This window comes from Theropithecus gelada, chromosome 18 (genome assembly GCF_003255815.1).
Source record: "Theropithecus gelada isolate Dixy chromosome 18, Tgel_1.0, whole genome shotgun sequence".
Classification (NCBI taxonomy): Eukaryota; Metazoa; Chordata; class Mammalia; order Primates; family Cercopithecidae; genus Theropithecus; species Theropithecus gelada.
In genome coordinates, this window is record NC_037686.1 from 12,571,830 (window position 1) to 12,593,506 (window position 21,677).

The 21,677-nt window shown below is 42.1% G+C and overlaps 1 protein-coding gene across 4 annotated transcripts in view; it reads right to left on the minus strand.

Moving 5' to 3' along the window:
- Positions 1–3,736: 3,736 nt before the first annotated feature.
- CLUL1 (clusterin like 1) overlaps positions 3,737–21,677 on the minus strand; it is a 58,604-nt gene continuing 40,663 nt past the window's right edge. For 3 of the 4 annotated variants that reach the window (XM_025364947.1, XM_025364948.1, XM_025364946.1), the window contains exons 7-9: positions 13,660–13,874; positions 9,177–9,364; positions 3,737–4,130 (exon numbers count right to left, since the gene is read on the minus strand). In XM_025364947.1, coding sequence (XP_025220732.1) covers positions 4,127–4,130; positions 9,177–9,364; positions 13,660–13,874 — 407 coding nt within the window. In that variant the 3' untranslated portion in view covers positions 3,737–4,126. Of the gene's footprint in view, positions 4,131–9,046; positions 9,365–13,659; positions 13,875–21,677 lie in introns of those variants that run through there. The other variant, XM_025364949.1, reaches the window with a different exon arrangement.

The following is a 21,677-nucleotide window of genomic DNA, read 5'->3' on the forward strand; positions in this document are numbered from 1 at the left end:
CTGGTCAATATGGTGAAGCCCCATCTCTACTAAAAATACACACAAAAGGCCGGGCGCGGTGGCTCACGCCTGTAATCCCAGCACTTTGGGAGGCCGAGGCGGGCGGATCACAAGGTCAGGAGATCGAGTCCACAGTGAAACCCCGTCTCTACTAAAAATACAAAAAATTAGCCGGGCGCGGTGGTGGGCGCCTGTAGTCCCAGCTACTCCGGAGGCTGAGGCAGGAGAATGGCGTAAACCCGGGAGGCGGAGCTTGCAGTGAGCTGAGATCCGGCCACAGCACTCCAGCCTGGGCGACAGAGCCAGACTCCGTCTCAAAAAAAAAAAAAAAAAAAAAAGAAAATTATTGGTCTAGAAAAACCTCCCCTTTACAAACTCAAACATGTAGGTAAACTTAGGTAAAAGAAAGCAGGAAATTAATGTTTTTGAGAGTCTGAATCAGTTACTTGTAATATAATTTTTTATTGTTGCAACTACCGTCTATCAATGAGTCTCATGAACCACACATTATGAATTAATGTAGTTCTCACAACTACTCTATAAAACACAAACTTTTGCAGTAGTTCCCCCTTATCCACAGGGGATATGTTCCAAGACCCCCAGGGGATGCCTGAAACCACAGATAGTACTGAACCTTATATATACCATGTTTTTTTTCCTATACATACCTTCCTATGATAAAGTTGAATTCATAAATTAGTCACAGGTACAGATGAACAACAATAATAATAAAATAGAACAATTATAACAGTATGCCAGCATCCCTGCTCTTGTGCTTTGGGGCCATAATTAAGTAAAGTAAGGGTTCCTTGAACACACAAGGGGTTCCTAAGAGAACAACTTGGGGAATGCAGTCATTGCGGAGCTGCTGGACAAAGGGAGCATCCACCTCCAGAGAGGAGGGGGCAGGAACGGCATGAGATTTAATGGCTTGCAACTGAAAACTTATGTATTTCTGGAATTTTCCACATATTTTTAAACCGCTGTTGATCTCGGGTAACTGAAAGCTTGCAAAGCAAAACCACAGATGAGCGGGGCACTAGTGTCCTTAAATTACCTTATAGATGACACTGAGGTTAAGGATGTTGCCCAAAGTCACACATCTAGAAAATATAGTAGCCACGATGAAAATCCAGGTCAGCCTGCATGCAAAATCTTCTTTCCACTTAGCTGCTTTGAGCCTGACTTCCCCCACTGTCTTTCCACTCTATAAGCTTTTGATAGCTCATTGGATAGAAAATAGGCTGTCTTAATCACTTTTTTGTCACCTTCACTAACAAATATATAAAATCTATGGTTGAATAGACTGTATTTGAGATTTACTGCACACCGAGGAACCCGGGATTCTATCAATAATTCCCTGCCAGGAGCAGTGGTTCATGCCTGTAATCACAGCACTTTAGAGGCTGAGGCGGGCAGATTGCTTAAGCCCAAGAGTTTGAGACCAGCCTGGGCAACATGGAGAAACCCCAAAATAGACAGGCGTGATGGTACCTGTAGTCCCACCTACTCAGGAGGCTGAGGCAGGAGGATCACCTGAGCCAAGGAGGTCAAGGCTTCAGTGAGCCCACATCATGCCACTACACTCCAGCCTGGGCAACAGAGTAAGACCCTGTCTCAAAAAAATAATATAACTCTCGGCTGGGCGCGGTGGCTCAAGCCTGTAATCCCAGCACTTTGGGAGGCCGAGATGGACGGATCACGAGGTCAGGAGATCGAGACCATCCTGGCTGACACAGTGAAACCCCGTCTCTACTAAAAAATACAAAAAAACTAGCCGGGCGAGGTGGCGGGCGCCTGTAGTCCCAGCTACTCGGGAGGCTGAGGCAGGAGAATGGCATGAACCCGGGAGGCGGAGCTTGCAGTGAGCCAAGATCACGCCACTGCACTCCAGCCTGGGCAGCAGAGCGAGACTCTGTCTCAAAAAAAAAAAAATAAAATAAAATATAACTCTCATTTTTTATAGCCTTTAGTTATGATTTACAAAAGGTTTATCTTCATTTGTGTCAGGCCTCTGAGCCCAAGCCAAGCCATCGCATCCCCTGTGACTTGCACGTATACGCCCAGATGGCCTGAAGTAACTGAAGAATCACAAAAGTGCAAATGCCCTGCCTCGCCTTAACCGATGACATTCCACCACAAAAGAAGTGAAAATGGCCGGTCCTTGCCTTAAGCGATGATATTATCTTGTGAAATTCCTTTTCCTGGCTTTTCCTGGCTCAAAAAGCTCCCCCACTGAGCACCTTGTGAGCCCCAATCCTGCCCGCCAGAGAACAACCCCCCTTTGACTGTAATTTTCCTTTACCTACCCAAATCCTATAAAACAGCCCCACCCTTATGTCCCTTCGCTGACTCTCTTTTCGGACTCAGCCCGCCTGCACCCAGGTGAAATAAACAGCCATGTTGCTCACACAAAGCCTGTTTGGTGGTCTCTTCACACGGACGTGCGTGACAATTTGGAGTCAATTATATTCAGCTGGCTGCCTCTGAACTCTAACGTTCTCTGACAAGCCTTTCTATCAGATAGATCAAGAGTGGGTGAAAAGTTCTTTAAAAGTTCAGAGTTCTCTCTCTTTCATTACATTTTATTTATTTATTTATTTATTTATTTTTAATTATTATTATTTTTTAAAGAGTCTTGCTCTGTCACCCAGGCTGGAGTACAGTGGTGCAATCTTGACTCACTGCAACCTCTGCCTCCCAGGTTCAAGCAATTCTCCTGTCTCAGCCTCCCGAGTAGCTGCGATTACAGGCATGCGCCACCATGCCTGGCTAATTTTTGTATTTTTAGTAGATACAGACAAGGTTTCACTATGTTGGCCAGGCTGGTTTTGAACTCCTGACCTCAGGTAATCCGCCCACCTTGGCCTCCCAAAGTGCTGGGATTACAGGTGTGAGGCACCACGTCCAGCCTACTTTTTTTTTTTATAATTTGAAATACTGACTATATGTACTCTCATTGTAATCCTTAGTGATATATACTGACAAAAAGCTCTCCTATTGTGTTGCACCAAGCTCCAAATTATGAGGTTGAGCGTCAGCCAGAAAAACCTCATGTTTTCCATAAAATAAGTATGTCAAAAGACAGCGCTGTTGTGTCAGTTTTAAAAAGTAACTATGTAGTACACCCATGTTCAAAACAGCATTATTCACAATAGCCAGAAGATGGAAGAAACCCAAGTGTCCATCAGTGGCTGAATGCATAAGCAACACTAGGTAAATCTATGCAAGAATATTAGCCAAAGAAAGGAAGGAGTTCTGACACATGCAACAACATGGATGAACCTTGAAAACATTGCACTAAGTGAAACAAACCAGTCACAAAAGGACACTGTGATTGCACCACTGCACTCCAGCCTGGGCAACAGAGTAAGACCCTGTCTTAGAAACAAAAAACAAAACAAAAGACAAATACTGAATGATTCCACCTACATGCAGTACCTAGAGTAGTCAAATTCATAGAAAGTACAGTCGTGGTTGCTGGGGGCTGGGGCCTGGGGGACGGGGAAATGGGAAGTGAGTGCTTAACGAGCACAGAGTTTCAGTTTGGGAAGATAAAAAGGTTCTGAAGATGGACAGTGGTGATGGTTGCACAACAGTGTACTTAATGCCACAAATTGTACACTTTAAAATGGTTAAAATGGTAAATTAATGCCATGTATATTTTACCACAATTTAAAAAAAGACTACACAGAAGCTATTGGTTTTTACGAAACAAAGCAATGAATCTCAGATATTTTTCCCAGAAAGTCAATTATATATATTTTAAGTGTAAAAGCAAACTAATGGAAGAACATTTTATTAATTAGAAAGTGACATGTTTGTAGATGTGATAGAACATAGACACCTAGGTGATTTAGTATTTTTTCAATATACAAAGAACTACTAATGTACCGTAAAATGTAATACATATTACATTTTTTAAGAAGGAATTTTCATTTTAACTCAATTGGAGTATTAATAGCTAAGCCGTTCAACATAAGTAAACTAAGAGTACTTCATAGTATATAGCTAACACACTTTCCTGCAACTACGTTTATTGCATTATCCTTTTTTATTTCAGGATTTCCAGGTCCCAGATGAAGAGATAATTCTACTTACTGGATATAGGATGCATTAGATCTTCTTACCTTTAAAAAAAAAAAAAAAAAAAGGCAGCAACAATCAAAATACTAATCAATTACTTATAGACTCAGTGTATTTTTTCTTGGAGTAAATGTCCAGGATGGGTGATAGAATAAAATGCTCTTGACTTTTGGAAAAATTGATACTGTATATAGCAAAATAATGTGAAACCTGTATGCATGGATATTCTTAACAATTTGAAGAAATCTTCACAGTTTTCCTGGGTTGTTGAGCTTCTAAAATGGTCTTTTCCTCGGATGTGATAATAAAGTGTTTATTCTGTACTCTACATGTACGTAGTGTTTGGTCAATAAACTTCGGTCACTCATGACTCATTACATTAGTCAACAAATTTTGTATGTTTGCCTTTCATGATGATGTTGATGGTAAGAATCCATCTACAAAAGCTTATTCAATACTCGGGATGTGCAAGACATTGTGTTACAGCCTGTGACTGTTAATCCCAGGGCCAGCAGCTGTGAAACTTGGGGATGGGAAATAAAACACATTGCAAACCAATCAGGAATGTCCAGGCACTTAGGATGCTAGATAACTAGATGAAAGTTCCAAAAGAGGGTTCTAAATGTATATTTCACCCTATAATTGGAATTCATGTTTCAGTGAGCCATATACCTGCAACTAGGGCACCCGACAAATGTTTACATGATTGACAATGCCAGGGTGATTCTTTTCTACCATCTTTTTCTGGTTTTTCCCTTAGTATCTTTGTCTTTAAACTTTGGCAGGTTTGGGACCCTGAATGCATTGATATAATCAGAAAATTGACAAAATTGTATCCATGATACTGAATAAGATGCAGAAAAAAGAAATTCAGTGAGTAAACAAACTTGGAAAATGTTTATTCTCATGAACAATAAAAAACCATAAAATTATAACAATAAGATAAAATTTTTCATTTACTACTGAAGATTTTAAAAATTGAAATGCCAGGCCAGGCACAGTGGCTCATGCCTGTAATCCCAGCCCTTGGGGAGGCTGAGGCGGAAGGATCACTTGAGGCCAGGAGTTTGAGACCAGCCTGGCCAACATGGTGAAAACACATCTCTACTAAAAAATACAAAAATTGGCCAAGTGTGGCGCTGCACACCTGTAATCCCAGCTACTTGGGAGGCTGAGGCATAAGAATCGCTTGAACCTGGGAGGTGGAGGTTGCAGTGAGCCGAGATCATGCCACTGCACTCCAGCCTGGGCAACAGAGAGAGCCTCTGTCTCAAAAAAAAAAATTGAAATGCAAATTAGTATTTGAGAAATCGGTACTGCAGACATTGCTGTTATTACATTTAGCAATATATATATCCAGAAAAATAAGATGTTAATTGTTAATAACCTCTAAACAAGTAATTCTATTTCTTGGAATCTAAGAAAATAAGTAGAAAATGTGAATAAGGAAAACAGTAAAATGATAATAGTGGTTGTGTTACGATGGTGGGATTATGGATAACTTTTGTCATCTAAATGTTTGGTAGTTGTGATTTTGTTACTTTTAGAATTTTAAAACTATACATAAAAAAGAAAAATATTAACATTGCCTGTGAAAAATCACTTTGTATGCCTTGTTAGTAAAATATTTTGAGAGATCAAAATACTTGATCTCTCAATTACTCAGTATCTCACTTCCCATTGCCATTGCAAGTCCCAACATCTGGGAAAGAGATAGATGACTTTACGGGAAAAACTGATTTGGCTACAAACGCGAAGTCAGTACCCACTGGGGCACCAGCATGAGGCTTCCTTTCTCTAAAACCTATCGCGTCTCACCAGCGCTGCAGAGTGAAGCTCAGACTCCACAGCCCGGCACTCAGAGCCCTGACCTCTTCCCACCTTTGCTTTCCACCTTCACCTACTGTCACTCTTGTTGTATTCTACTAATATTCATTTACATGTGTTTATTAATTTATTTGTTCAACAAATATTGAGGGTTTGCCCTGTGCCAGGCACAGTCCTAAGTCCCCACTGACAAAGAGAAGAACAAAAACCCTAGAAGGGTGGTACCCTCATGGACTGTAGGTCTCGGGATGGAGATGAACGTTCATAAAGAGCCACGTGGGTAAATGTCAACTTACAAGAGCTGAGTGCTGCATGGTGTTATGGTCATGTATGAAAGGGGAGGGAGGGCATGTTGCCCCTAGTTTATGGGTAGAAGAGGGTATATTGCCCCTGAACAAGTGACTTTTTGAACTGAGATCTGTTGATGACTCAGTAACCTAGACAAAGAGGTAGACATGGGGAATGTCAACCAAGACTCTCCTCTCTCCTGGTCTAGAAGTGGACACACATGTCCCAGCTGGGCCAGCCAGATTCCTCCTGGCAAGTCACATCTTGAGCAGAGTGATCTGAGGACTAAAAACAATTGCAGCTGCTTCACCGTGAGTGCTGGGCCCTGAAGCAACTGTCCATGGGTTTCCTCCTCCCAGACTCTAGACCCGACCCGTTTCTGCCTGGCTCGGGGCATAGTCGTCCAGCTTCCCCTCTGATTCGTGAGTCAGCATCCTTCCATTTCTTTCAGCTGAGCTGGTTTTGGTTGCCTGCAACCAAAGAAGGAACCCAAACTCACAGAGGGGAGGTGCCCTGACACAGGGAAGCTTAAAGGCCCCACAGTGTGAGGGGACCAGTTTAGCAGGACTTCCCAGCGCCCCCAGTACCTAGATGTTCTACTCTTTCTTGCTGTATTTGCCCATGCCGTCCCCCTTTTTGGAATAGTCTCCTCTCCAACCTATACACTTTGATGCTGCCTGTGTGTGTATCTACATTTATATATTTAATTAATTGATGTATTTTTAAGAAAGGGAGAGGATGGCAGGGTGTGGTGGCTCATGCCTGTAATTCCAGCACTTTGGGAGGCTGAGGCAGGCGGATCACCTAAGGTCAGGAGTTCCAGGCCAGTCTGCCCAACATGGCAAAACCCCGTCTCTACAAAAAATACAAAAAATTAGCCGGGTGTGGGCCGGGCGCGGTGGCTCAAGCCTGTAATCCCAGCACTTTGGGAGGCCGAGATGGGCGGATCACGAGGTCAGGAGATCGAGACTATCCTGGCTAACACGGTGAAACCCCATCTCTACTAAAAAATACAAAAAAACTAGCCGGGCGAGGTGGCGGGCGCCTGTAGTCCCAGCTACTCGGGAGGCTGAGGCAGGAGAATGGCGTAAACCCGGGAGGCGGCACTTGCAGTGAGCTGAGATCCGGCCACTGCACTCCAGCCTGGGCGACAGAGCGAGACTCCGTCTCAAAAAGAAAAAAAAAAAAAAAAAAAATTAGCCGGGTGTGGTGGAGGGCACCTGTAATCCCAGCTACTCGGGAGGCTGAGGCAGGAGAATTGCTTGAACCCGGCAGGCAGAGGTGGCAGTGAGCTGAGATCATACCACTGCACTCCAGCCTAGGCAACAAGAGCTAAACTCTGTCTCAAAAAAAAAAAAAAAAAAGAAAAGAAAAGGGAGAGGAGGCTGGGCATGGTGGCTCATCCCTGTAATCCCAGCACTCTGGGAGGCCAAGGTGGGTGGATTACTTAAGGTCAGGAGTTCGAGAGCAGCCTGGCCAACATGGTGAAACCCTGTTTCTACTAAAAAATACAAAAATTAGCCAGGTGTGATGGTGTGCACCTGTAATCCCAGCTACTCAGGAGACTGAGGCACGAGAATCATTTGAACCCAGGAGGCCAAGGTTGCAGTGAGCCGATATCATGCCACTGTACTCCAGTCTGGGCGACAGAACAAGACTCTGTCTCAAAAAAAAAAAAAAAAGAAAAAGAAAAAAAAGGAAAAAAAGGAAAGAAAGGGAGAGGAGACAGTGGGAGGAGGAAGAAGAAAGAGGAAAGGAGAAGAGAGGGGATAGAAGGACGGTGAGAAAGGGAATATATCCAGCTCAGAAGTTTCTTCCCTACCAGAACGTGAACGGCCCTCCCCCGAACTCCCAGAGCCTGCTCCTGTGAACTCTCTAAATCCTGCCTTGCTTTATAGTTGTGTGTATGTCTGTCTATCTGTCTTGTGCTCCCTGTTGGATAGGAAGCTCCTTGGGGACAGGATCTTGTCAAATTTTTCATTTTCTCTTTCACAGTACCTAGTTCCTGTATCTAAACTTAGTAGATGCTAAAAAGATGTTGGCCGTTTGACTGATACAACCAAAAAAAAAAAAAAAGGCCTCCAGAATTCAGAAGTAAAGGGAGAGGCAGCAAATCCTGTCACATCTGGCTTAATTACACATTGATGGTGACCTACTAACAAGGTCCCTTATGAGTAACTTAAAATGTAATTATTCTTTAAGATTGATCATATTACCCAGATTTTTATATCTTGCATGTTTTGAGCAAATATCTTAACAGGAAGTAGTACAGTGTGATGAAGGAGTCAGAGAGAGACCTGGCTCCACATTCTGCTCTACCACCTCCGACCTGAGTAGTTCATTGGACCTTGGACGTTGAGCCTCAGGATCTTTTTCTGTAAAATGATGATAATAATATTACCTCCAAGACTGGCTTATATTAAAGCTCTTGTTAAAGTAGTTAGCAAGTCATTATTTAAATTTTTTGAATATTTTTAACATTTCATAAAATGTATTGAATGTATTTAGCCATAATCTATTTAACCACTGTACCATTTTTACACATTAAGATAATGTTTAACATTTTTAATATTTTAAATAATTTTGTAAATGTAGATCTTGGAGGAAGAACTTTTCATCAAATTTAGATTTATTCCTTAGGATTGATTTCACAAGTGTAATTATCATATCAAAAAGAAATTTTATGGCTCTTCATATGCATAATCAAATAGCTTTCAAAAAGGCAAAACCAATGTATGTTCCCACTAATACATGATATATGAGAATCCCCATTTCATCACATTCCTATCAGGATTTCCCGGGGGTTTTTTAATTTGCAAATTTGATAGGCAGAAAATGCCATCTTGTTTGTTTTCATGTCTTTATTAATGAGGTTAAACATATTTTCCAGGTATTTTCAAACAAGCTTTGTTTTTCCCTTTTGAGAATTAACTATTCCTGTCAACAAGGCATTCCTAACCAGGCACTCTACTTACCAAGTTTTAAAATGTTCCTTAAAATGCTGTAGAACATTTGCTAGTACGTAGCCAATGAAGTTAGAACTCTCAGCACTTTCTTCAAGAGGGATCTTGAGTGTGAAATTAGAGGAAGGCAGAATGCTGAAGTCTGTCATCACTGTTTCATCTTGTTTGGAAATATTTCCTTCATGAATCCTTGGAACTACCTACAGAAGAAGGATTATACAGTAAAAGATTACTAAATCCCAATACACGTTCAATAGTAATTTAATACCACCTTAGTCAGGATAGGCTAGGCTGTGCTGAGGTAACAGATTAGTCCCGGCATTCCTAGGGCTTCATGCAACAAAGATTTATCTCTTGCTCGTGTTATGTGTCCGTTACAAGGGCTGCATACCAGTAAACACTGAGGAGCCTGGTAGGCAGAGGCACATTATCTCATAGCTGTAGCAGATGAATTCATGACTTTCTTTGTGCCCTCAGCAGAAAAAAGAGAATAGATGAGCACACAGAGGCTCTTCACTGTCTCAGTCTACAAAGAACTCTTCTCAGTTTTGCTCACGCTTCATTGGCCAGAACTTGCCACATGGCAACGTTTAACCACGGGGGAGCTGGAAAATATGAGACAGCAGGTGGGATGTTTGCTGAGTATTACTGTCTGTGCCACAAACTTTATTGCATTGCACCAAGCTTTGTACTGAGTTTTCCTAAAAATTTACAATTTATGGTTGTTTGTGTGATTTTGGCAAGAATCAATGCAAAATTTATGTCACTCTTAATGAATAACATGTATGTTACTCTCTTAATGAATTCTCCAGTGCATAGACTTTGATTTGAATCATTTAAATGGAACTGAACTGATAGGCAACTTGATGTAACCTTAAGAGAATGATTTTTAAATTTTCCCTTCTCTTTCTGTGACTATAACATATATAAAAACGGCATAAAGTATTTGTTTGGTTTAAATAATTGTAAAGTAAACACTTACGTAACTATTATACAGCCAGGGGCCATAACCCTTTTCACTTGCTGGAATTTGCATATTTCTTTCCTAAGGCTTCTCTTCAGCACTTGCTATTTTATGGGTTTGTATTTTTCTTTACATGGTGACATAAGAGCTGTTTTGAGAAAAGTAACTTCACAGGCAGTTTAGCAAAGTGGTTACGTTCACTCATTCTAGAGAAATACTGCTTGACTTTGAATTCTAGTTCTACCATTTACTAGCTGTGTGAGCTCAGACAAGTTGCTTAACCTCCTTTGTGCCTCATTTGAAAAACTGCGGAAAGAATTCTGCTTCCCTTATAGGGTCACTGAGGGTATTAAATGGTCTGATATATGGAAAAAGTTATTAGAACATTGCCTGACACCTAGTAAATGCTCTTTAGTGGTAATAATTGTTATAAAAGTGTATAATTGAAAACCATAATTTTATTTTATGTGGAGGTTTTTATATAGAAGTGCCTTTGCTATCAGCATAAAGAATTTTAGATACATCTGTTAGTGTTACTCAGAGACACTAGAATGGAAGTAAATTGAAGCACAGAAGAGGAAATACTGACAATGGTAAAAACAACTAAATATTGACTGTAGATTTTTTTTTTTTTTTTGGAGACGGAGTCTTGCTCTGTTGCCCAGGCTGGAGTGCAGTGGCCGGATCTCAGCTCACTGCAAGCTCCACCTCCCGGATTTACACCATTCTCCTGCCTCAGCCTCCCAAGTAGCTGGGACTACAGGCGCCCGCCACCTCGCCCGGCTAGTTTTTTTTGTATTTTTTAGTAGAGACGGGGTTTCACCGTGTTAGCCAGGATGGTCTCGATCTCCTGACCTCGTGATCCGCCCATCTGGCCTCCCAAAGTGCTGGGATTACAGGCTTGAGCCACCGCGCCCGGCCTTTATTTTCATTTTATTATTTATTTATTTATTTTTTTTGAGACGGAGTCTCGCTCTGTAGCCCAGGCTGGAGTGCAGTGGCCGGATCTCAGCTCACTGCAAGCTCCGCCTCCCGGGTTCATGCCATTCTCCAGCCTCAGCCTCCCGAGTAGCTGGGACTACAGGCGCCCGCCACCTCGCCCGGCTAGTTTTTTGTATTTTTAGTAGAGATGAGGTTTCACCGTGTTAGCCAGGATGGTCTCGATCTCCTGATCTCGTGATCCGCCCGTCTCGGCCTCCCAAAGTGCTGGGATTACAGGCTTGAGCCACCGCGCCCGGCCGACTGTAGATTTCTAAAGGTTGAAAGCACTGCTAAAATTTTTCTTCAAGTTTTATTCTTCAAGACAATACGTTTTCCTCATTAAACTTAAAGTCTGTATATACGAGGATGATCGAATATATTGAATTACTTTACCTTCCTTGAGTATGATCTAATGGAGTTACAGAATCAGAGAGCTAGCAGGGATTGGAACAGTGGCTTTCAAAACTCTTTGACTGTGGTCTGTAGTAATGAATACACTTGATAGCATGACTCAAAACACACATGTATGTCTACATATGTGTATATATATGTTTACACACATACACATATACCAAATGGAAATGAAATTCCATGATGTGCATATGACTTATGAAATGCAATACATGCTAATATTTTCTAGTTTGTCCTATTCTATTTTTTGTATGGTTTTTAACCTTGTTTTTTAATGAGCTTGCTGTGACTTTCCAAACTTATTTCTGAAATCATGCACGATCCACAGCTTTGTAGTTTGAAAGAGGGAAATGCTGGATTACAGAATGCTGTAAGTCAAATTTCCTAGAAGCAGTGCCTGAGATTCTGACAGAAATGGTTTATAAAGGAGTGCTCTCAGGTGTGACTTTTAAGGGGAGAGGCAAGCAAACTAGAGAAGAGAAAGCAGCTAAGCAAGAATATGGCTTCAGATGACCATTAGCCTCAGCCTGATCCTGCAGGAAACTCTGGGGCATAAGTGCCCCAAGGGCAATCTTTGGGAGAAAGTTTCAGAGATAAGCAGTTAGCAGCAGCACCAGCACCAGTGGGAGCTGGTAAAAGGGATCCCCAGGGATCTGGATAGGGCACCAACATAACATACTACACAGAATATTGCATCTTCAATTGTTCTGCCCAGTAATTTTTGTATCCAGCTCTTTTTGGGAACCCCTCGATACCAGCCTCATCAGGAATCACTAGCCTGATGCGTTTGTAGATTAAGGTAATATGTGTGTGTTGGAGGGGGGATGTCTTAGGAAGAAAAGTCACTTGAGTGTTATGCAAAAAGTTATTGACTGAACCTGGGAGTCATGGTATAGGTGGAATTTAAGATGGCAATATGTTTTTATTTTTGTTTTTGCTTCTGAGACAGACTCTCACTCTGTTGCCCAGGCTGGAGTGCAGTGGCATGATCTCTGCTCTCTGCAACCCCCACCTCCTGGGTTCAAGCGATTCTCCTACCTCAGCCTCCTGAGTAGCTGGGATTACAGGTGTGCGCCATCACACTTGGCTAATGTTTTATGTTTTTGGTAGAGATGGGGTTTCACCATGTTAGCCAGGCTGGTCTCAAACTCCTGACCTCAAGTGATGCACCCACCTCGGCCTCCCAAAGTGCTGGGATTACAGGCATGAGCCACCGTGCCCAGCTGGCAATATATTTTTATGTGAAGAGTAACATATAAATGTTTAATTCTCAAGATAACTCAGTGGCTTTATTGTGTCAGCAACTAATAAGAGCTATAATTTACAGAGCTCTTGTTTTGTATAAGAAATCTATACTAATCACTTTTAGGTGTACATGTTAAGATAGCTGTTATTGTTCCCATTTTACTACAGGTGAAAACTGAGGCCTACAATGGTTCAGGTACTTTCCCAAGCTTACTCAGCTGGTAAGTTTCAGAGTCAAATTTTGAACTCAAATTGCTTTATTTGTAAGTCTTCTCTCTTAAAAACTACATTGGCCAGATTTCTTCAAGGTTACCTCTATCAGTTATAGCCCTATAACTCTAAGCAGAATTAGCCATTTCTAGATTAGAAAGTATTTTTTTGTTTTTGTTTTTTTGAGATGGAGTCTCGCTCTGTCGCCCAGGCTGGAGTGCAGTGGCCGGATCTCAGCTCACTGCAAGCTCTGCCTCCCGGGTTCACGCCATTCTCCTGCCTCAGCCTCCCGAGTAGCTGGGACTACAGGCGCCCGCCACCTCGCCCGGCTAGTTTTTTGTATTTTTTTAGTAGAGAGGGGGTTTCACCGTGTTAGCCAGGATGGTCTCGATCTCCTGACCTCGTGATCCGCCCGTCTTGGCCTCCCAAAGTGCTGGGATTACAGGCTTGAGCCACCGCGCCCGGCCTATTTTGTGTTTTAAATTGATTTTCTTTATAGAGTTTCTTGTTTTCTAAAGACCATGAACTACGTTAAATCAAGTCAGCCTGAAGGCAATCACAATGGAAATATGAATACCCCCTGCAGCTTGTTTTCAAATTCAGATACAATTCATACATAAATTAACACTGAAATCAAGGTGTGCACATGTCATCTCCGTATCTGCTCTTGGGTCTCGCCTTTACCTGTATTGAATTAAAGATGATCTCCGTTTCTGGGGTCTGGTTTGCCAGTTCAGACACCCAGCCAAATTGCCCTCTCATCTTCTCCACCAGATAGGCGGTGTCCTCCAAGTGCTTCCGGGCCATCTGGAGAATCTGGCTGTACTGCTGATTGGATACATTGACCAACTTGATGGCCTCGTCTAATTCTGTGTGTAGAGCAGGTACGCCAGGACAGTCTAGCAAAGAAGAAAGTAACGTGGAGAAGGAAAAGGTCCATGAAGCTTGGAGGTGGGCGACGTGGGCTTACATCCCAGCCCTTACACTGTCTATTTTCCCCTTTTGCCTGTGGGAGTTTTTAGTTATGTCTGTTGTTCTGGAGTAATTACTAATATCGCCTACATCTGTCAAATCAGATCCAGTTTAACTGTTAATTATATGGTTTTATGTAACAGAAACTGGGCTGGAGACAGAACTTTTTGTCATAAATTCCACATGCCTACCACCTATATTAAGAAAAAATTTGCCAAAACAGATGAAGTCCTTACTATGCCCCTTCTACATCACATCCCATTTATCCCTTAAAAAGGACACTACTGTTTGATTTTGGATGTATATGTCCAGTACCAGTAATCAGTATGGGAAAAGAGGAAAAGAACCACATATAGTGAAGCCACTTAAAATTAAGACCAAAAGTGTATAGTAAATAGTGAAAAAAAAAAGATTTGTGATGTTTTGGAAATTAGTTTATATTTATCAATAATGAAATTATAATCACAGTTGCGTGTTTAGTATTAGAACAAAGTAAATCAAAGCTGATTGAAGAGACAAAATTATTATTTGATTAAAGGTATGAGATGTGTTTATAATAGCAAAACCTTGAAAGCAAATGTACTTCAGCTGGGGAATGAATAAATAAATAGTGATCTGCCTACATAGACCAACATACAACAGTGAATTAATGAACTAGAGCAGCACGTATCCACATGGCTAACCCTTGCAAACTACACTGAGTGAAAAGCCACATTGCAAAAGAATACATAAGTAATAATATTTATATTGTTAAGAAAGAAAAATTATCCAGAACTTGGAAATAAGGCAAAAGAATGGCTGCATTTCCTTTCGTTTCTTTTTCTTTTCTTTTTTTTTTTTTTTTCTTTTTCCAAGACAGGTTCTCGCTCTGTTACCCAGGCCAGAGTGCAGTGGTGTGATCATAGCTCACTACAGCCTCGAACTCCTGGGCTCAAGTGCTATTTCCACCTTAGCCTCCTGAGTAGCTGGGACTACAGGCTCACACCACCATGCCCAGCTAATTTTTAATTTTTTTATAGAGGCGGGGTCTCACTTTGCTGCCCAGGCTTGCATGTCCTTTCAATGTCATACTAAATTATTGTCTAAGAGGTCGACCCAAAGATCACTTCAAGGTCTAAGGAAGAGATCCTTTGTTGTCTTCACTATTTACTATTGATTAGGGCCTGACTCCATGAAATTACCTGTAAATTATGGAATGAAAAGTGGCAAATGTTTGTCTAGTAGAGATGTAAATTATTTTGGTCTGTTAGAAAAGATAATGGCAAAATTTACAGTTTACTTGCCTTTTCGAATATTAACTAACTTATATCTAATTCCATAATCTTTCAGCATTCTGTCTGTCCTTGACTGTAAGCACTCCAGTCTCTCTTATACTCCTTTGACCCAGCTCTAACACCCTGCTGGTTCCTTCATTAATAAGTTAAATAGTCAAATTAACATTTGATATGTGCCCATTTCTTTTTTCTTTTTCTTTTCTTTCTTTTTCTTTTTTTATGTTTGAGACAGAGTATCACTCTCTTGCCCAGGCAGGAGTGCAGTGGCACAATCTCGGCTCACTGCAACCTCTGCTTCCTGGGATCAAGTGATTCTTGTGCCTCAGCCTCCCGAGTAGCTGGGACTACAAGTGCACGCTACCATGCCTGGCTAATTTTTGTATTTTTAGTAGAGATAAGGTTTCACCATGTTGACCAGGCTGGTCTCAAACTCCTGGCCTTAAGTGATTGCCCACCTTGGCCTCCCAAAGTGCTGGGATTACAGGCATGAGCCACCGCGCCCAGCCAGACATGTGCCCATTTCATGTTTGTATGATGCATTTTTTTTTTTTGAAACGGAGTCTCACTCTGTCGCCCAGGCTGGAGTGCAATGGTGCAATCTTGGCTCACTGCAACCTCTGCCTCCCGAGTTCAAGCGATTCTCCTGACTCAGCCTCCTGAGTAGCTGGGACTACAGGCACGCACCACCACGCCCAGCTAATTTTTTTTTGTATTTTCAGTAGAGACAGGGTTTCACCATGCTGGTCAGGTTGGTCTGGAACTCCTGACCTCGTGATCTGCCCACCTTGGCCTCCCAAAGTGCTGGGATTATAGGCATGAGCCACCACGCCTGGCTGTATGAAGCATATTTTTAAGGTTAAAAGTTCTACATTGACAATGCAAAAATCAAAATGTAAAACATTGCTATGTAGGATATAGGCATGTGTATATATTATATGTATAAGGGACATGGTAGGAGTAGGAAGAAATGCAAGGAAATAATTAATACCAACTTCAAAATAGCACTTTCCTTTTGAGGAGATAAAGTGAATGTGATGTAGAAGGGGACATAGTGGGGCTTTCTCTGTTTTGGTAATGTTCTATTTCTCAATCTAGGTGATTGAGAATTTTTTTTTTTTTTTTTTTTTCCTGAGACAAAGTTTCACTCTGTCACCTAGGCTGGAGTGCAGTTGCTCGATCTCGACTCACTGCAACCTCCGCCTCCTGGTTTCAAGGGGTTCTTCTGCCTCAGCCTCCGGAATAGCTGGGATTACAGATGTGCACCACCACACCTGGCTAATTTTTATATTTTTAGTAGAGACAGGGTTTCACCATGTTGGCCAGGCTGGTCTCAAACTCCTAACCTCAAGTGATTCTCCTGCCTCAGCCTCCCAAAGACCTGGAATTACAGGCATGAGCCACCATGCCTGGCCTATTATATCATTCTTTATATATTTATAATAAAATGCAATTTATAATAACAGTTTTAAGCAGTATGGGAGCACATTAGGACGTTCTTTACATTTTACCTTTGCAACACTAAACTTTCATTGAATTTGTACTGTATTACCTGATGTATACTATATCTATTATCTGGTGCATATTGATTATCAGATGCATTTTAATGTATTATCTGATTTATTCTGTATTATCTTGTGACATTCAAGAATTATTAATAAACTATTTTAGCTGGGTAGAAGGAAATAGATGTTAATGATACATAGAGGGATGCTTGAGCAGGACTATTTTTGTAAGAGGTCAGTATATTAAGTGTATATTTTTCTGTTATAAAAACCTCTGCTTCTGTATATAACCTTGCAACTGTGACTTAAAAAACAAATACTTGAATAATGAGAATCACTGATACTTCAGACATTTTATTTAATCTTCAAAAGATGTGTATGAAGCAGATATATTATTCCCACCTTCCAAATGATAAAACAGGCTGAGAGTCCTCGAGTCAGCAATTCAGGAGAAAGAGCACTCCTTTTTTATTTTTTTAAATTTTATTTATCTATGTATTTATTTTTTCTTTTTTCGAGACAGAGTCTCGCTCTGTGGCCCAGGCTGGAGTGCAGTGGCTTGATCTCAGCTCACTGCAACCTCTGCCTCCCAGGTTCAAGCAATTCTCTTGCCTCAGCCTCCTGAGTAGCTAAGATTACAGGTTCATGCCACCACACCCGGCTAATTTTTCTATTTTTAGTAGAACGGGGTTTCGCCATGTTGACCAGGCTGGTCTCAAACTCGTGACCACAGGTAATCCGCCCACCTCGGCCTTCCAAAGTGCTGGGATTACAGCGTGAGCCACTGCTCCAGGCCAGGAGAAAGAGCACTCTCAACTGCTCAGGTTACCCAGCGAAAAGGTCCAGTTTATAATCAAAGCTACTTGGAGCAATGCTTTCCAAACCCTCTTCTGCCACAAGACATTCTAGATGTCAAAATTGTCTAATATACATTCTAAGGTGGGGTAGATGTGTCCATGGCAGAGAATTTGGCCCAAGAGGGATGTGGAGAAGTAGACACATCCATTTGTATAATGGACTCTGCTTTCAAAAGAAGGGGGAGAAAAGACCAACTACTGAGGTGGGGAGAGGCTGAGAGAGAATGAAGTGGAAGAGGGAGAGAAAGAACAATCCTTGTTCTTGTTCTGTGGCCCGTGTAACCTGTCTCCCTCACTAGCCCAGCTAGCCTGAGAATTCAGTGGAAATAGGAACCTAGGCTGGTGATGTTTAAAAAGGAGAAAGGGGCTGGGCGTGGTGGCTCAGGCCTGTAATCCCAGCACTTTGGGAGGTGGAGGCGGGCGGATCACTTGAAGTCAGGAGTTCACCACTAGCCTAACGAACATGGTGAAACCCCATCTCTTCTAAAAATACAACAAAGTAGCTAGGCATGGTGGCAGATGCCTGTAATCCCAGCTACTCGAGAGGTTGAGGCAGGAGAATCACTTGAACCTGGGAAGCGGAGGTTGCAGTGAGCCGAGATCGTGCCATTGCACTCCAGCCTGGGTGACAGAGCGAGACTCCGGCTCAAAAAGAAAGAGAAAGGGAGTGTTGTCGACTCTAAAAAGATTTAATAACTACTCGAATAATGATCTAATTTAATAGACTCCATTAAATTCATGGGTTTTTTATTTAATTGAATAAAAAAATTAGAAAGGGAACTTTATTCCTCTTGAGTTGGAAAGCATATAGATGTTTAGAACCCCTACAATGCATTAATTTGCACAATGGAAAGACCTATTTCTTTTTTTTTTTTTTTTTTTTTTTTTTGAGACGGAGTCTCGCTCTGTCGCCCAGGCTGGAGTGCAGTGGCCGGATCTCAGCTCACTGCAAGCTCTGCTTCCCGGGTTTACGCCATTCTCCCGCCTCAGCCTCCCGAGTAGCTGGGACTACAGGCGCCCGCCACCTCGCCCGGCTAGTTTTTTGTATTTCTTAATAGAGACGGGGTTTCACCGTGTTAGCCAGGATGGTCTCGATCTCCTGACCTCGTGATCCGCCCGTCTCGGCCTCCCAAAGTGCTGGGATTACAGGCTTGAGCCACCGCACCCGGCCAAGACCTATTTCATAATAGAGAATATCAATATGTAATTTGCAGGCTCCTTGAGCAAGGTGATTAAATAAAAGTAATATGTTAAAAAGTCAAATTTTAAAGATGTCTAATAATTTTTAATATCATATATGCATACATGTACATATGGTCCCCAACTTAGAATGGTTCGACTTACAATTTTTTAACTTATGATGGGTTAACTGTGACATAACCCTATCCTAAGTCAAGGAATATCTTATGGTTAAAAGTTTGGAAAATACAGAAAGAAGTATTTTTAAAAATCATGTTTAATCTTAAAACCCAAAGGTAACCTTTATTACTATTGTGGTGTATCTAATGATACTTTAAAAGCCAAATATGTTCAGGATATTATGTTGTTTGAGATTGTAACAATTTCTTGGCCAGCCACTCACGCCTGTAATCCCAGCACTTTGGGAGGCCAAGGTGGGAGGATCATGAGGTCAGGAGTTCGAGACCAGCCAGACCAATATGGTGAAACCCTGTCTCTACTGAAGATATAAAAATTAACCAAGTGTGGTGGCACATGCCTGTAATCCCAGCTACTCAGGAGGTTGAGGCAGCAGAATTGCTTGAACTCAGGAAGTAGAGGTTGCAGTGAGCGAAGATCTCACCACTGCACTCCAGCCTAGGTGACAGAAAAGATTGTAACAATTCCATTCTCCCTTTTCTCTGAACAGCAAAATTCGTTGCAAGTTGCTCATTGTTAGATTGAGGGGACAAAGCCAAGGGAGGGACAGGAGTTTCCACTGACTATACTTTTTGTTCTTTCTGTTGATATAAATTACTCCAGCGGTCTTCACTGTGGGAAGTTAAGGGCACAAGAGCTATTACTTGGTAGTAAACGAATTATAATCTGATTTTTCTGAACATCCTTTATAGCAGGGGTCCCCCAACCCCTGGGCCATGGACCCGTACCAGCCTGTGGCCTCTTAGGAAGGGAGCTGTACGTAGGAGGTGAGTGGCAGGTAAGCAAGCAGGACTGCCTGAGCCCCGCCTCCTGTCAGATCAGCAGAGGCATTCGATTCTCACAGGAGCACGAACCCTGTTGTGAACTGTGCATGCAAAGGGTCTAGGTTGAATGCTCCTTAGGAGAATAATGCCTGATGATCATCCCCAAACCGTACCCCCTGCCCCACCATCTTTGGAAAGATTGTCTTCCACGAATCTAGTCCCTCGTACCAAAAGGCTGGGGACCACTGTTTTATAGAAGAATTTTGTTAGAACCCAGAGATTATCTTGGGGCCTTTATTTACACATTACTCAACTGAGGCCTAGACAGCATAAATGACTTGCCCAAAATCTCTAGCTAGTGTTGTAGAATTTACTGACATATTGATTTCTGTCTATCCTGTATTTTCCAATTTCCAACTCTAAGCCATTAGCCACAGTTTTAAAATTTCCTTCCCTTAGGGCTTTAGTGAGATAAAATGCAGAAGCATAGGAATCAAAAGCTTTTGTTTTGTATAAGAAAATCTGTAATTTGGCCCTGGTCGGGTAGGAGGAGTGACTTCAGTCCGGAGAAGGAAAAGGGAATGAGGGGAGGGATGGAGGAAAGGGAGAATGATTTCCTAAATGGGGAAGGAACTAGAAAGGCCACTCTGGGAGGGAAAAGGATTCCCGGGGCTTGGAAGGAGAAGCCACTTTCCCAATTTAAATGCTAATTAGTTAATTAACCCACCAATGGGAGAGAGCCAATGCCACTTAAAAAAAAAGATGTCACTTGTCTAAACACTGATTTACAGAATGAAAAGGTTTCTTTCATGGTTGAAGGCGGAGATTCTTTTTTTTTTTTTGCGGTAAGAAGGAAGGAGTTGCCCTAATTTGCTCAAGGTTTTTCTTTTGCGCACAGTAGTGTTTGGTCATTAATCATTTAAAAAAAAAAAAATCACAAGAACAAAAGTTTGTAAACCGGGCCGGGGGCGGTGGTTCATGCCTGTAATCCTAGCACTTTGGAAGGCCGAGGTGGGCGGATCACAAGGTCAGGAGTTAGAAACCAGCCTGGCCAATATGGTGAAACCTCGTTTCTACTAAAAATACAAAAAAATTAGCCAGGCGTGGTGGCGCACACCTGTAATCCCAGCTACTCGGGAGGCTGAGGAAGGAGAATTGCTTGAACCCGAAAGGTGGAGGTTGCAGTGAGCCGAGATTGCACCACTGCACTCCAGCCTGGGCAATAGAGCAATACACCGTCTCAAAAAAAAAAACAACAGTTTATAAACCTACATTGAACGCCCCCACATGGAAATGAGCCTGCAAAAAAGTGGTTGGAGGAGGAAAGCAAATGAATCCACCATGCTTGTGAGAATGAGATTTTGTCCTCTGTCCAGAATACTAAAGAAACCCTAAAAAAATTGTTAGATATGAGTTTTGAATTTCTTTTCAAACAATCAATATGTCAGTATATTCAATTCTTTGCCTTCTACTTTTAAACTTGATTTCCTCCTAAAGCAACCTTTTTAAATTACCTGCCCCGCCCCGACTCATTCCGATTACCTGCCCTGCCCCGATTCTTTCGGAGTACCTACTCACCCTAATTCCGATTACCTGCTCCACCCGGACTCATTCCGATTATCTGCTCCACCTGGACTCATTCCGATTACCTGCCCCGCCCCGACCCATTCCGATTACTTGCCCCGCCCAGACTCATTCCAAGTACCTACTCACCCTGACTAATTCCAATTACCTGCTCTGTCCTAACCATTCTTCCCGCCAAACCAGTCACCCCCATCACTCTCTTTAAATTAGCCAATCGGAATTAGTTTAGCCTGTGCGGTCTAACCCTAGCCAATAGGGGAACGACACAGCAGCAGGGGCCAGAACCCCTTCCCCTCCCTTGTCGAAGTGCGCGCTCACCGTTGTTCCATCTGTAAGGGTGCAACCGTCTATAGAAGTAACTTGCCTTGCTGA